This window comes from Pempheris klunzingeri, chromosome 4 (assembly GCF_042242105.1).
Source record: "Pempheris klunzingeri isolate RE-2024b chromosome 4, fPemKlu1.hap1, whole genome shotgun sequence".
NCBI lineage: Eukaryota > Metazoa > Chordata > Actinopteri > Acropomatiformes > Pempheridae > Pempheris > Pempheris klunzingeri.
The window spans coordinates 11,372,082-11,385,082 of record NC_092015.1 but is presented as its reverse complement, the minus strand read 5'-3'; the positions used below and the strand labels follow the sequence as shown (position 1 = coordinate 11,385,082).

The following is a 13,001-nucleotide window of genomic DNA, read 5'->3' as shown; positions in this document are numbered from 1 at the left end:
ATAGCTGGCATTAAGCAGGTTTAAGTGAAATGCTTGTCGTTCCTTTCTGTATCTCCAGCACTCCACGTTGTCCCGTAAGTTTGTCGAGGTGATGTCAGAATACAATACCACCCAGTCGGACTACAGGGAGCGCTGCAAGGGACGCATTCAGAGACAGCTGGAGATCAGTGAGTAGACTTGGGAGACTAAACCCTAAACATGTGAACACTGCATGATTTACAGTAACACATCTGCATCTCCTCTCAGTCACAAATAGTTTGGATATCATCCAGTTTTGTATTAGAGATTTATGGAACTATTCGTGCAGATTGAGTGAGCTCAAATCATTCGTCATTCATCAGACTACACGGTCACCTCTATATGTCATGGTCACTTGACGGGACTCACTGCAAACTTTTAATCCTGTTTGATGTGCAGGAGGAGAAGGAGCTTGGAGAGGAATTAACTGTGTCAGAAAAGGGGAATCACTGTCAAACTTGAGGAACAGTGGCAGAAAACATTTCTGACATCCTAATCTTTGTGCTGGTGTGTTATTTGGTGCCACAGATGCCACATTGGTTGTCTTTCACTATGTCACACTACAGGGTACAAAACCAGTGACTGTTGCCCTCTATGCTCATTTTCAATCTTTCTACACCTGCAGGGTATCAGTATCACCCATTTTTGCAAGGGCATTACCATGTCTACATATTGTTATGAAGGTTTGAGGATGTGATATAAGGAGGTGCCAGTACTGCTATGCATCGAAACAAATTATTATGTGTGAAGTGTCGTGCCTTTGCTTTATCAATTCTGCCAAGAGAAAACGTCCTCCTCACAACATCCAGCTAGTACCATAATCACTGCCCATGCATTGTTTTGATTTAAAGTAATTCCTCTTTTTGATTAACTGTTTTTACTTTGTGTAACAATTAAAGTACCCGCAAATGAATAGCCATCCATCAAAATTTTCTCTACGGGGTTGACATGCAGTTTGATTTGTAAAACCACATGAAACACTTACACAAATATATTAAGTGAATTTATTGCAGTTCATTTATTATTAATGAAAAATGAGGCTTTAACTTGGGTGGTGAAAATAATTTAATTTAGTTCCAACTTCACTCACTTCAACTTATTGTCCTCAAGAGGAAATTTGTCTCACTGGTAAAACACAGAGCACAGACTTATTGAACATGATAAATGCACAACACATGATACAAATATGGTATGGTAATATAGCTACAAATATGTAAAAACAAATGACAAAAGCATCAGTGTACTTCAATGGCAGCATAACGTAAAACCTACAGTACCTCCAACCATTATCATCCCATCCAATCATCTATGGCACTTGGAATTGGTACAAATAAAACTGTCCTTTATTCATTTCGTTTATAGATACATTTCAGTTTATCCCATAAATGTTTTTCTTTTAGATTTGTCTGTTGTAGTGTACCAAAACAGTCACTCTCACACTGAAACCACTTTCCAAAACACATACATCACCAACACCTACACCCATATGCATGCACATGCCAGATTGCTGCAGCTCAGATCTGAGCTCCTCACACTCGTGCCACACTGTATGTGTAATATGATTTGACAATATTAGCTGCAGGCCCCAGGCTCCCGGACCAGGCGCTGACACGGCCTCTGCAAGGGCACCCTGGCAGGCTGCACTGTGCCAGCTGCCCCTAACAGTCATCGTGATGCAGTCAGTTCATCCACAATGGCACACACACACACATTCACATGCATACAGACAAAAACACTATGACTCATTTAGTGTTAATAGCAGAGGAGAGCAGGGGCAGTTGTGTTGCAGGGTGCTTGCCATGGATGTAATTTTCTCTGGCCATTTGTCAGTTTAGAGTGAACACATGCAGCAGGTCTGTGTGTGCGAGCACCGCCCAGTATACACTAAATGTGGTCCAATCAAAAGAACAGCAGTGACAATACATAGTTCTCTGTGGGGTTAATCAAAAGACCAACACAAACCCTCCTCATGAAGTAAAAACACACACACACACACACCTGACTCACTTTTTCCTTGAGCTCATCCAGATCCATTTGGATTTGATTTTGTCAGGTGGTGGAGTCGCAGGAGGCCTAGGCTGGTATCACCGGTCGTCAAGGTAGGGATTAGAGGCACAGGGAGGGTCCGAAGGTGGAATGAAAGCACAGAGAGGGAAAATTATGAGTATGAGGCAAAGACAGAACTTCAGTTTTTGATTTTGCAGGAAACCAGTAAAGATTTTCCATTTAGATTACATATGTATTTTGATCTAATAGAGTTTAATTACTAGAGGGTTATGTGGCAAGAGAGCTGTGCTTCTGTTGTGCCAATCCCTTTGACTTGTTGGTGTGTGAATCAATGAGAGTCAATGTGTGCCACACTCAGAGGGAAAACGTAGTCTGGTCTGTCAGACTTAGTATCATTGTTTCCTCAGCTGCTTCTCTTCTTTCCTGTTCACGTCTCGACGCCTTTCTATATATGTTCTTTTGTATTTCTTCAGTCTGAATAAAATGGCTGTGCTTGTTCCCAAATAATTATCTTATTTGACTGCCCTCTCTGGTTAAAGTTATAAGTCTGCAGCGTAAGTTGTGAGTGGTCATGTTGCTCCTCAAATAAGATGAGAAATGTCACTTTTTGGAATCTATGTTTATGTGCTTTCTTGTAGAGACTTCAATAAGGAGACCGATGTGGCCGACCCACATATCTGCAAGGTAAACATGAAGCTGGAGCCAGGAGATTCTTAGCTTAGGTTACTATAAAGACTGGAGATGGGGAAACAATTAAACCTCACTAATGAGTATGTTATACGCTGTTTGTTCGATCCATGCAAAAGCCAGAATGTAAAAATTACATGTTGTGGGCACTGCTGCCAGCCAATAGTCCGCACGACATGTTCACACTTTTTTCATGCAGGTTGAACAAACGCGAGAGACAACATGTTAATTAGTGAACTTCAGCTCTCTTGACTGGGAGCAATAACTTCGTCGAGTATCTGTTGGCTGGCCATAAAACCACTGCATGACATTTTTACACTTTGGTTTTGTATGAGTCAAACAAACAAGATATAATGTTTTAATTAGTGAGCTGTAGAGGAGCTGGTAGGCTGATTTTGTTACCTTTGGACAGAGCAAGGCCAGCTGTTTCCTCCTGAGTCTAACCTAAGCTAACTGTCTCCTGGGTCCACCTTCATATTTAACAGACGGATGAAAGGGTTATTTCTCTACAAGACAGAGAGTGTATTTACCAAAATGTCAAACTATTCCTTCAAAGGCACACATCCTCTGTACAGTAACACATGTTTGAATATTTTTGCATCACCAATTACAAATGAAACACTCCTGTCGCGTTTCAAGTCAGTGTGATGGCAACTCTGCAGCATTTTAGTTTATTATTGATTGAGAATGAAGAACATCACATATTCATTTGCCTCCATAAGCAGACAGGCAGGCCCAGCAGGATGGAGGGGATGTTGGTCACAGGCAGCAGGGCCTCTTTGACATTTGATTGTTATGGTTTATTTCCCTGCGGACACTGTGACAGACACAGGACTAGGGAAAAAGACAGAGATGTACGCCAACACATTCCTCCTGTGTAACAAACGGATCGACCAATATGTGTGCAAATGCGGCATACAGGTATGCATGTTTTTCTCATTCCTCTGCAGATGACATTGCAGCAAACAGAAACAGAAGAATGGCTCATTCTGCATTATTTGATTGTGGTTTGCCTTTGGACTCTGTTCCTTGAGGGTCTTTTTGTTACATAACAATGGAAATGAAATAATACTGTTACCGGTAGCAACATGGTATGAATGATTTAATAGACCATTAATGCTATGGGTGAAGTGAGACTTCTTAGCTTCATATTGGGCTTCTCAGGGTTTGGGTCTCCATGGTAACAAATAAGAGCCTCCCAATGAGGACTGTGTGTGTGTGTGTGTGTGTGTGTGTGTGTGTGTGTGTAGGAAGTGGGAAGTGAGATAAATAGGGTAGGGTAGCACCAGAGTGCGTTTGTTTTTTTTCCCCCGTCATGATTATCCATGACTCATTGTCACTCCTTTCTGTCCTTCAACTCTAACTCTGACCCTCTTTAGTGTTGTAATTTTTTAGCCTTAATGAAAGAGACATTATTTATTATCAGCGAGGCCTGGAGGATAGAGAATTGATCACAGTGATGTGGTGACCAGGGTCTCTCACTCCTCTGTGTGCTGTCTTCATCCTTTCATTTGTCAAACTGCAAAATGACACGGCTGAACATGAGGAGATTCTTAAGCGCGGTAATCAAACAGTTGAACCACTTCACCACAGCTAAATGAAATTCATGGGTTTGATGTGGATATGAAGTTTGGATAAGACACAATGTTCTCACGAGGATATGAGAAGCGAGATTAACAGAAGTGCACATATGGACACATGACGCACGTTCATGCACCAGTAAATGTTAGAGAGTAGCTTCATCAGTATTCTGTTCATGAAGGCAATCTTTGGCTCTGACTGGCGACCATTATCACTCCCCATCAACCTACCTGCTCTGTCACAAGCCCCCTCCCCCCCTCCCACACCAGCCACCAGTCTTCATCACACATAAACACAATACACACACGTACTCACACACACTCTGATTAGGTCATGAATGGTGGTTTTGTGTAGCTGTAGAGAAAAAGTGCAATATCTGACAAAGCTATCATTATTCATATGAAGCTACAGCCAGCAGCAGTTAGCTTAGCATAGCCAGCCAGTGGTTTTTTTGCACTTTGCATTTTATTCTACAGACAGAATAAGTCACCAACCTCTGTAGCTCATAACCAAATTAACTTGGCAAAGCAGTACTTTTTTGTGTGTGTGTTTGTTTGCTTTTTTTAAATGTCTTGTTGTCTTATTCTTTATTGTTATTCCTTTCCATTCTTGTCCTGTTCTTTAACCTCTTTAGCCTTCAATTTAACAATAAAAAAAATAACTAGTGACAACATGTGATTTGGGGTCCTGAGTAGACATTTTAATTTTTAAGGGTCACATGCCAGATATGTTGGTAACCACTGGCTTCCTGCATGTTTTGCATGCAAGAAGAACATTTCTGACCTATTCTGTTAAAACAACAATGGCAAGTCTAGAAATATATCATCAGCTTTAGTGTTGTGACATCTGAAATCTCCTGCAAATTAATTAGTTGTAAATTTTATGCAGTTGCTCTGCTGAGATTTTATAATATCCTGTTTGCTTTCTCTCTTTTTCATTTAAAACTCCTGCTACTCAACATGCTGTAAAAAGATAATGTTTCCTTAAAGTCGTTGTTTTGTTCTTATTGGCCATTTATACATTAGCATAATCAGTATAACAGCCGAGGGTGCCTGACTAACTGTTCAGCTCAGACTGTGCACCAGGTAATGGTTTGTGGGGATGCAGGGTGCCTTCATGGGAGAGAGATAGTACGTACTGTATATACTGTATCTAGCCCCACAAAGGATTTAAAATGTGCAGAGGAAAGATTGGGAATGATGCTGACACAGTCTGACTGTGACTTACAGCATCCCAAGAGAAGCAGCTCTGCAGGCGAAATCAGCGCTCATAAGTCAGAATATCAATGTAGGTGTAGCAAAGAGGTGTAGAGGTATGTTTATAAAGTAGGACAACTCTGTCGGGGAAAATAAAGATAAACGAGGTGCAAACGCATCAGCAGGAAGACGCAGTAAGTTGAGCTGTCATACAGGCCGGGTCAGTAGATGGAGAGATAAAGAGTTTGATGGGAGAACCACTGAAGTATTGAGGCAAACTTAATAAGGTGCTGAATAAGTAGGAGATGTTCCTAACTTTCCTGTACTCTGCATACTTTAGATAGCTTCACATCCAAGGCCTGTTTACTCATGTTTTGCCTATCTTGACCATTGAAGGGCAAATGTCAAATGTCAAAAAGTACAGGATTTTATCTTAAGCATCCCAAATGATGTGCAGACTGACCCCAGCTTCTTACTCTGATACTCTCAGACATGACTGATGTTTCTGACTCAGCGTTTGCACATGACCTGTTTTCTTTTTAACTCCCAAGAATTCAGTGCCTGACTGCATCTACGTATGTTTCTGCTCAGTTTACACAGCTGTATTTGAACTGTACGTGTGTAAGTTTTGGGAGGGTTGCTTTTATAAAGCTTAAGTTGTGTCTAGTGTTGTAGTGTGCTTGTCGAGGCTATTGGTTGTGGTTGTGGGTTGTTTTGAATTCAAATCAACATTTGAGATGCCTGGTTGAATACTGACACATCCACAAACATACATTTAATCCTGTAACATTAAGGGTGCTGCTTGTCCTCCATATCCATGATGATGTAGATCAACATCCTTTGCGCAAACAATTTTTTCACATTACAGCATCAAGTTTTTGACTCCTGTAAAAGAGACTCCTAATTTATGCCACTGCTGTTCAGAGACATGGAAGAATAAAGAGTGTAAAATGCAGTATGGGTAGCAGAGACAGGTGGATTGAGAGAAAATGAGCATGTGCAAAAGCGAGACACACAGCTTTTTTAAAATTAATCCTCAGACAGACTTGAAGGAGGATGAGTGTTTTATTTGTGTTTCCTAATGTGGATTTCATCCACTGTTGTTTGGAGAACCTTTTAATCTTAGAGCAATGCACCTACGCGTCTTAATTCCTCGGCTTAGATTTACTGCAGTAACCACACACTTGGTAGATTTTTTCAACACCTACCAACATGATTGCCGTTATAGATTTTTCTGGGTGTGTGTTTGCCCTTTTAGCTGGGAGAAATACAACAAATGAGGAGCTGGAGAGCATGTTGGAGAGTGACAACCCGGCTATCTTTACCTCGGGGGTAGGTGATGCAACAAATACAACATGGATGCACACAAAGTGTGTTTTCAATCCTATTCTACTCCTCTCTAACTCCGTCCTTCTGCTGCACCATCTTAGATCATTATGGACAACATCACCGAGCAAGCTATGAATGAGATCGAGACGCGGCACAATGAGATTATCAAGCTGGAAAACAGTATCAGAGAGCTTCACGACATGTTCATGGACATGGCCATGCTGGTGGAAAGCCAGGTGAAAACACTGATCCTCTCTCTGTACCAACAGCTGTGTTGTTTGGGACTCAGCCAAACGCATGTGAAAACAAACCTACAGATATTAAATTCATTCATAACTTGGCAATCCATCTGCCAACATGGACAACATGAAGAACAGTTACAATTCCAGTTTCTAGTGTTAGAATTTCTTCGTGTCATTGGTTTGAAAGAGTGCCCCGGCTTCTGCAAAAGTTCAGTAGCAGACTGTGTTCACAGTATAGTATAATCATTAACAAGCGGGGCTAGCATGCTGCAGCAGCTGCTGCTTCTCCCTGTCATGAAAATAACTTCACTTCAGACAGATGACAACTGGCAATCTTTCTCTCTAATTTGTGTACAAGTTGTAGAGTGTTAGTATAGATATCAGCAAATCTCTGCCAGTTGAAAGGAAGTTATGTTTTCAGCTCCATCTGGTTGTCTGTTTGCAAAATATCTCCATAGATTTGAACAGAAATTGGGCCACAAATAATTATTGGCTCAAGGATCCGTTGATTGGAATTTGGTTATTATCTGTATTTGGGATTTGTGCCATTAAACCATTTTTTGATATGTAATTATCATGCTGCATTCATGAGCTGGAAGGAAAATCTGACATCTGGGATTTTCAAGTTGGCAACTAAATAGCGATGCATTAATTTGCTTAATTTATTACTAGGGCTTTCATCCAACTGACAGAGGTTATTCCCTTTTCTCTCCGGTTCACAAAGCATATTTCCTGTACAGGTTACTTTCTGCTAGACTATCAATAGCTGATCAAACAGTGTACCACCCCATTCTAGTATCACCATGCCCCACTAACCAATGATGCTAAAGTTTGGTGAACAGACACATAAAACTTATCACAGGAGCTTTTTCTTCATGATGAGGTGAGTTTTATTCTGTCCGAGGAACTTGCATCAGCAATGAACATGACTGCACTGACAATACGTGGCTCTCTTAGTATATAGCTTCTTTAAAGCCACAAACTTAGATTATCCACAAATGTAAGAGTTGCCTGTGATCTTCTTATTAAAGTAATGACCTTCAGGTTCATTCCATGCACAGATTTTCTGCGTGTGACTGCATGAGTGTGTGGGCTGAACCCCCGTAGAGATTAACTGTTTCCCTCATCAGAAATCCTCAGTCTGAATTATGCAAATAGAAATGTGATGACATGAATAAAAAAATATGCTCAATGACGAATAGAAAAGTAAATTGTGGCATGTAAGTGATATGAATTACAATGGCAACTCAATGCAATGGCAGGCTTCACCTCATAATTTTAGTGTGGGAGTGATAATTGTGTGAATGTCTAATAATTCAATAGTATTGTGTGTGTTTGTGTGCAAACTTGTGTTATTCTCTTGTCAAGCATATGAATGCTCTAAATGTAAATAATTCAATTAACTAACTCTTCCTTTATTAACAGAATACTGACATTATATTTCGACTGTCTGTTAATTTTTCTCAGCTTTGCACTCTCTTTTCCTTCTTTTTCTTTTCCACAACACAACACTGTCACCACCACAATGACTCTAAGCTCTTGAGAGCAGACAGCAGCGCTCCACTTCGCATACAGCAAGGTAATTTACCTGTGATCCCTCACTTTTTAATGCTTAAATCATTGTTGCAGTGCATGCATTTAGGTTTGTATACACTGGTTTACCTTAATATTCACGCATGGGTTAATTCTTCTTCTTTTTTTTTTAACAATCATGGGTCAATGTTACATGCAATATTAGGCATCCTTTGCTAGGGAATGCTGAGTTAAACATGGTTATTGACTTCTACTGTCATAAGTTAAAGTGTCAGATAGGAGGAAAAAGTGGATAGGTACATGAATAAAGAGGGATTGAGAAAAGATCAATAAGTGTCTTTTTCAAAGCCCTTATGATACACCAGTCTTTCTCATCCTCTAAAAGCTCATTAAATAAGCATGAAACTAGGCATCAGTGTGAAAATATATGAATAATAGAGCTAAAGAACCTGAAGAAAAAAATTTATTAATCATTCATCACACTCGTCTTCAAATTATTACTTCTATGAAATCTAATTTTTGATGTGGTTAGAGATGGTACTGAATGTGACTCCGTCTCTTGTTTATGTGCAGGGTGAACTGGTGAACAACATTGAGCGAAATGTGCTGGAGACTCAGGAACATGTGGAGCAGGCAAAGGAGAACATCCCAAAATGCAAAAAGTTCAAAAAGACCAGCAGACGGGTGAGAGGCAAGATGCACACAATCTACAAACTGACTTATTATTACTCCCTTTTCTCCTCTTTCCTCTCTCCCTCTCTTTCTCTCTCCCTCTCGTTCACCCATTATCCCTCCCCTTTGTCTCACCTCCTCTCCATGTGTATCCACTCCTCCTCCTCCTGCCTCCACATCTGTCTCCCTCTTTTTTCCTCCTGTCTGCATGTCCTCCTCCATACCTCCTCTGTAACTAACTCTCCCAGGGGGAAATGATAGACCGCATAGAGTACAATGTGGAGCACTCAGTAGACTATGTGGAGAGGGCAGTATCAGACACTAAGAAGGCGGTTAAATACCAGAGTAAAGCCCGGAGGGTGAGTCACATATACAGTGAAACAACGCATGTGCACAAACATGTTATCACATAAAGAAGTGATAGATCGCCTCAAAAGCATTGCATGTATGTATTGTAGTGTGTAACTGTAACTGTTGTCAGTGTGTGCATGCTCACCTGCCTGTTCTCTGCATGTGGAGCATGTGTGTCATGAGTGTTATTTGACATATTCTACCGTAGTGATTTCCAACCTGGGGTATGTTCAGGATTAAAAATTGATGTTAGGGTGATCAAAGGTATACTTGTTGTTGTCACAAGAATCAATGAACTGCTAGCGAGTCTGCACAGAACATCACCTGCTGCTAGAGTACGTGAAATGTCAAAATAGATACCGAAAAGTAATTGATAAATTACTGAAATGTGCAAAGTGTGGGAGTGAAACAAAGACAAACTAGCTTTCTCAATACATCCCTGATGATCAGGAGGCGATATGTTTTTTTTTCGTCTTTTTTCTGTTAAAGCCGTACGTGATTGGTCAAGATGTGTGGTGGTGTCTGTGTGTCCACACTGAGCGGGGGGGGCACACAAACTGGAGCGAGAGAGCACTGCTACATGGTCAGACTACAGGCAGGACAGATGAGAAACATGAGCGACAGAAAACGTAGTAAAATTTGGACAAATTCTAATATAATTGATAGTTCGAGGGCAGAGTGCAGACTTTGCAACATTAAAATTTCATATCAGGCAGGCTCCACAAACAACCTGCACAGGCATGTGTGTACTGTTCACCCATCAATTCAGTTAGAGGAGGAAAGACAAGCAAGGGACCCTGCTGTTAATGAAGGTGCCAGTGTGTCTACAGCATCATCCAGGACAACACCACAGCCACCAAGACCTACAGCCCAGAGCTCTATAACCCCAGTAAAACTAAATAATTTAAAATTAATAAAGCAATATAAACAATAAATATTTTATATAATGTGTTTTTTACATTAGTAATTCATTTTACACATAATTTGGTAATACGTTTATTGAAGCAACAAAAAACCTGAGGAGCCACTTGGGAGCCGAAAGAGCCGGCTCTCTAAAATGAGCCGAAATTCCCATCACTATTATTCACTGGGTTACTTCAAAAGTATTTTAAAAGTGATCATATCCCTCCTTCAGTTAACAACCTGCATCACAGTGGAACAACTCTGCCACCTCTTGGCTAATATCTATAACAACACTCAAAAGTAGAGGAACGTCATACTATACAACACCCCGATCTACTTGATTATTTCCCCACTTGTGCATTAATCAGAGACAGCGCAACCACAAAGTTTCCCTCTTTCTTTCTCTTCCTTTCTTTCCTTTTGTTGCCAGTTTCTCAGTCATTCTCTCTCCCATCAGCTCAACCATTATCTGACACGTTGCCCTCCTTGTTTCCCTTCCCGTTTCCCCCATCCAGAAGGTGATCCTGATAGGAGGTTGTATTGCCATATGTCTGACCGTCCTCATTATTTCCCTCACAGTTGGACTCAGTTAGGACTCTAAGAATTCCCGACAGAGCAGAGAGGGCAGGATGTGATGCCTCCTTTTCAGGTTCACGTCTTCAGCAGTTGAAATGTTCTATAAAGTGGGCTCTTTAATGTGCAGTCCGTAGCTTCTTATTAAGTAGGGGGCGTGCTTACATCACTGCTCTGAAGGCAGTCCAGTATGTTTCTGTGCACTCAAATATTTTAACTTTAAATGCATTTTTTTTAATACTTTTTTCTTATCTAAACAGCCGAAATCTTGTACCTTGTGTCTGCTTGTGTCGTGATTCACATGTCGTCATGTGCATGTTCTGCAGTCTGTTGAAGAGCTTTGCATGCTTATCTACAAACACAGGAAGCTGTGTGGGTGTGTTAACTGATAACGGGGAAATGCTTTTCATAGTGTGCATACCTCACAGCAAGTTCATGAACAGTCAGCCCCTCACATACATACAGATGTGTCCATGAACACTGTCTTGAAAATATAAAGGAAAACTTCAGCAATTTGGGAAATACACGTATTTGCTTTCTTGCCAAGCATTAGATGAAAGGCTCTATAAAAACTTGTGTAAAAAACATCAAATTATTGTGGTTTTATATCAGTTGTGTGCTGGACTTTTTGTTGGCCTAGCTCTCTCTGCTGGTTACCACATCAATGACACTGTTTCAGGAAGTCACTGCACCCGGACGAGAAATATGAATGAACCCCATGGATGTATTATGACACCTGAGAACTTTACATTAGGAGGATGTAATGCACGTAACAGGTTAGAAATTCAAAATTCAAACAGTAATGGTCTAATTGTCCTTGTTTGAAGTTGCTGGTGGTGTTTGTTTCATTTTCTGTCTTGCGGTTTTCTCCGACTTTCCCTCCTTCTTTCTTTATGCGAAGCTAAGCTAACCAGCTGCTGGCTCTGGCTTCTTATTTACTGTACACGAGAGGGGTATCGATTCTCAAACCATCCGCTACAGGAAACAGGAAATCTGTGTATTTCCCAAAATGTCAAACGATTCTGTTCAGCATTGATGGAGACTGTTTCTACATGGTTCAAATGTTGGACGTTGGCTGTTTATGGACAAATGTGGAGGACTGCATGCTAAGAAGACATATTTAACAATTTAACTTTGCTTTAAAGTCATTGTGTGGATTTTTACAGGAAAATGAAAAAATCCTGTTGAACACACATTACTCTCTTTTATGCTACCACCAGATGGTGCAAAAACTTGAGACTCCCATTTTCCACACACAGTGGCTTTAAATATGACTATTCACATTTGTGGCATGTGTGGGAATATACTGTATATATATATATATATATATATATATATATATATATATATATATATATATATATATATATATATATATACACACACACACACATACTGTACTGTTTAATGTGATATGAACACAATGCAGGAACCAAAGATTTAGGATTTAAAAAGTAGAGGATATGGAAGTGTTTCCAAACTACAGTCACACTCCAACATCAAATACATTAAAGTAAAACCCTCCTGACTGCATTGCGTTCTTCTGCTTTTCTTCAAAACTGCATTTTGGTCTGTTTATTATAAATATTCTGACATGTATAAAGTAGAAGTGATATTTCTGACATGTTTTCATCTGCTCCCCCATTTGCTGCATTGGATGACTGTTGATCTGTTCTTGTCAACACTTTACAGAAGAAAATTATGATTATTATATGCTGTGTGGTTCTGGGAATTGTCATTGCTTCCATCATTGGGGGAACGGTGGCCTAAACCTCAACCACAGTCACGCTGAAAGACATACAAACACACAGCCACTCAAACAACAGAGCAAAAACACAACAGATTCATATTTTCCTGTTTCCATGAATGCAATCTAAGACATGTTTAGCGCAAGGTGCGTTACATACTG

General features: G+C 40.3%; 1 protein-coding gene across 1 annotated transcript in view; it reads left to right on the top strand.

Annotated features, from left to right (window-relative positions):
• The window catches only part of LOC139200023 (syntaxin-1A-like), a 56,374-nt gene extending 43,373 nt beyond the window's left edge, over nucleotides 1-13,001 (top strand). Inside the window, exons 6-10 of the mRNA XM_070829251.1 lie at nucleotides 59-167; nucleotides 6,748-6,821; nucleotides 6,920-7,054; nucleotides 9,514-9,624; nucleotides 12,785-13,001. Of these exons, the coding sequence (XP_070685352.1) occupies nucleotides 59-167; nucleotides 6,748-6,821; nucleotides 6,920-7,054; nucleotides 9,514-9,624; nucleotides 12,785-12,862 (507 nt within the window). The 3' untranslated portion in view covers nucleotides 12,863-13,001. The remainder of the gene's footprint in view (nucleotides 1-58; nucleotides 168-6,747; nucleotides 6,822-6,919; nucleotides 7,055-9,513; nucleotides 9,625-12,784) is intronic.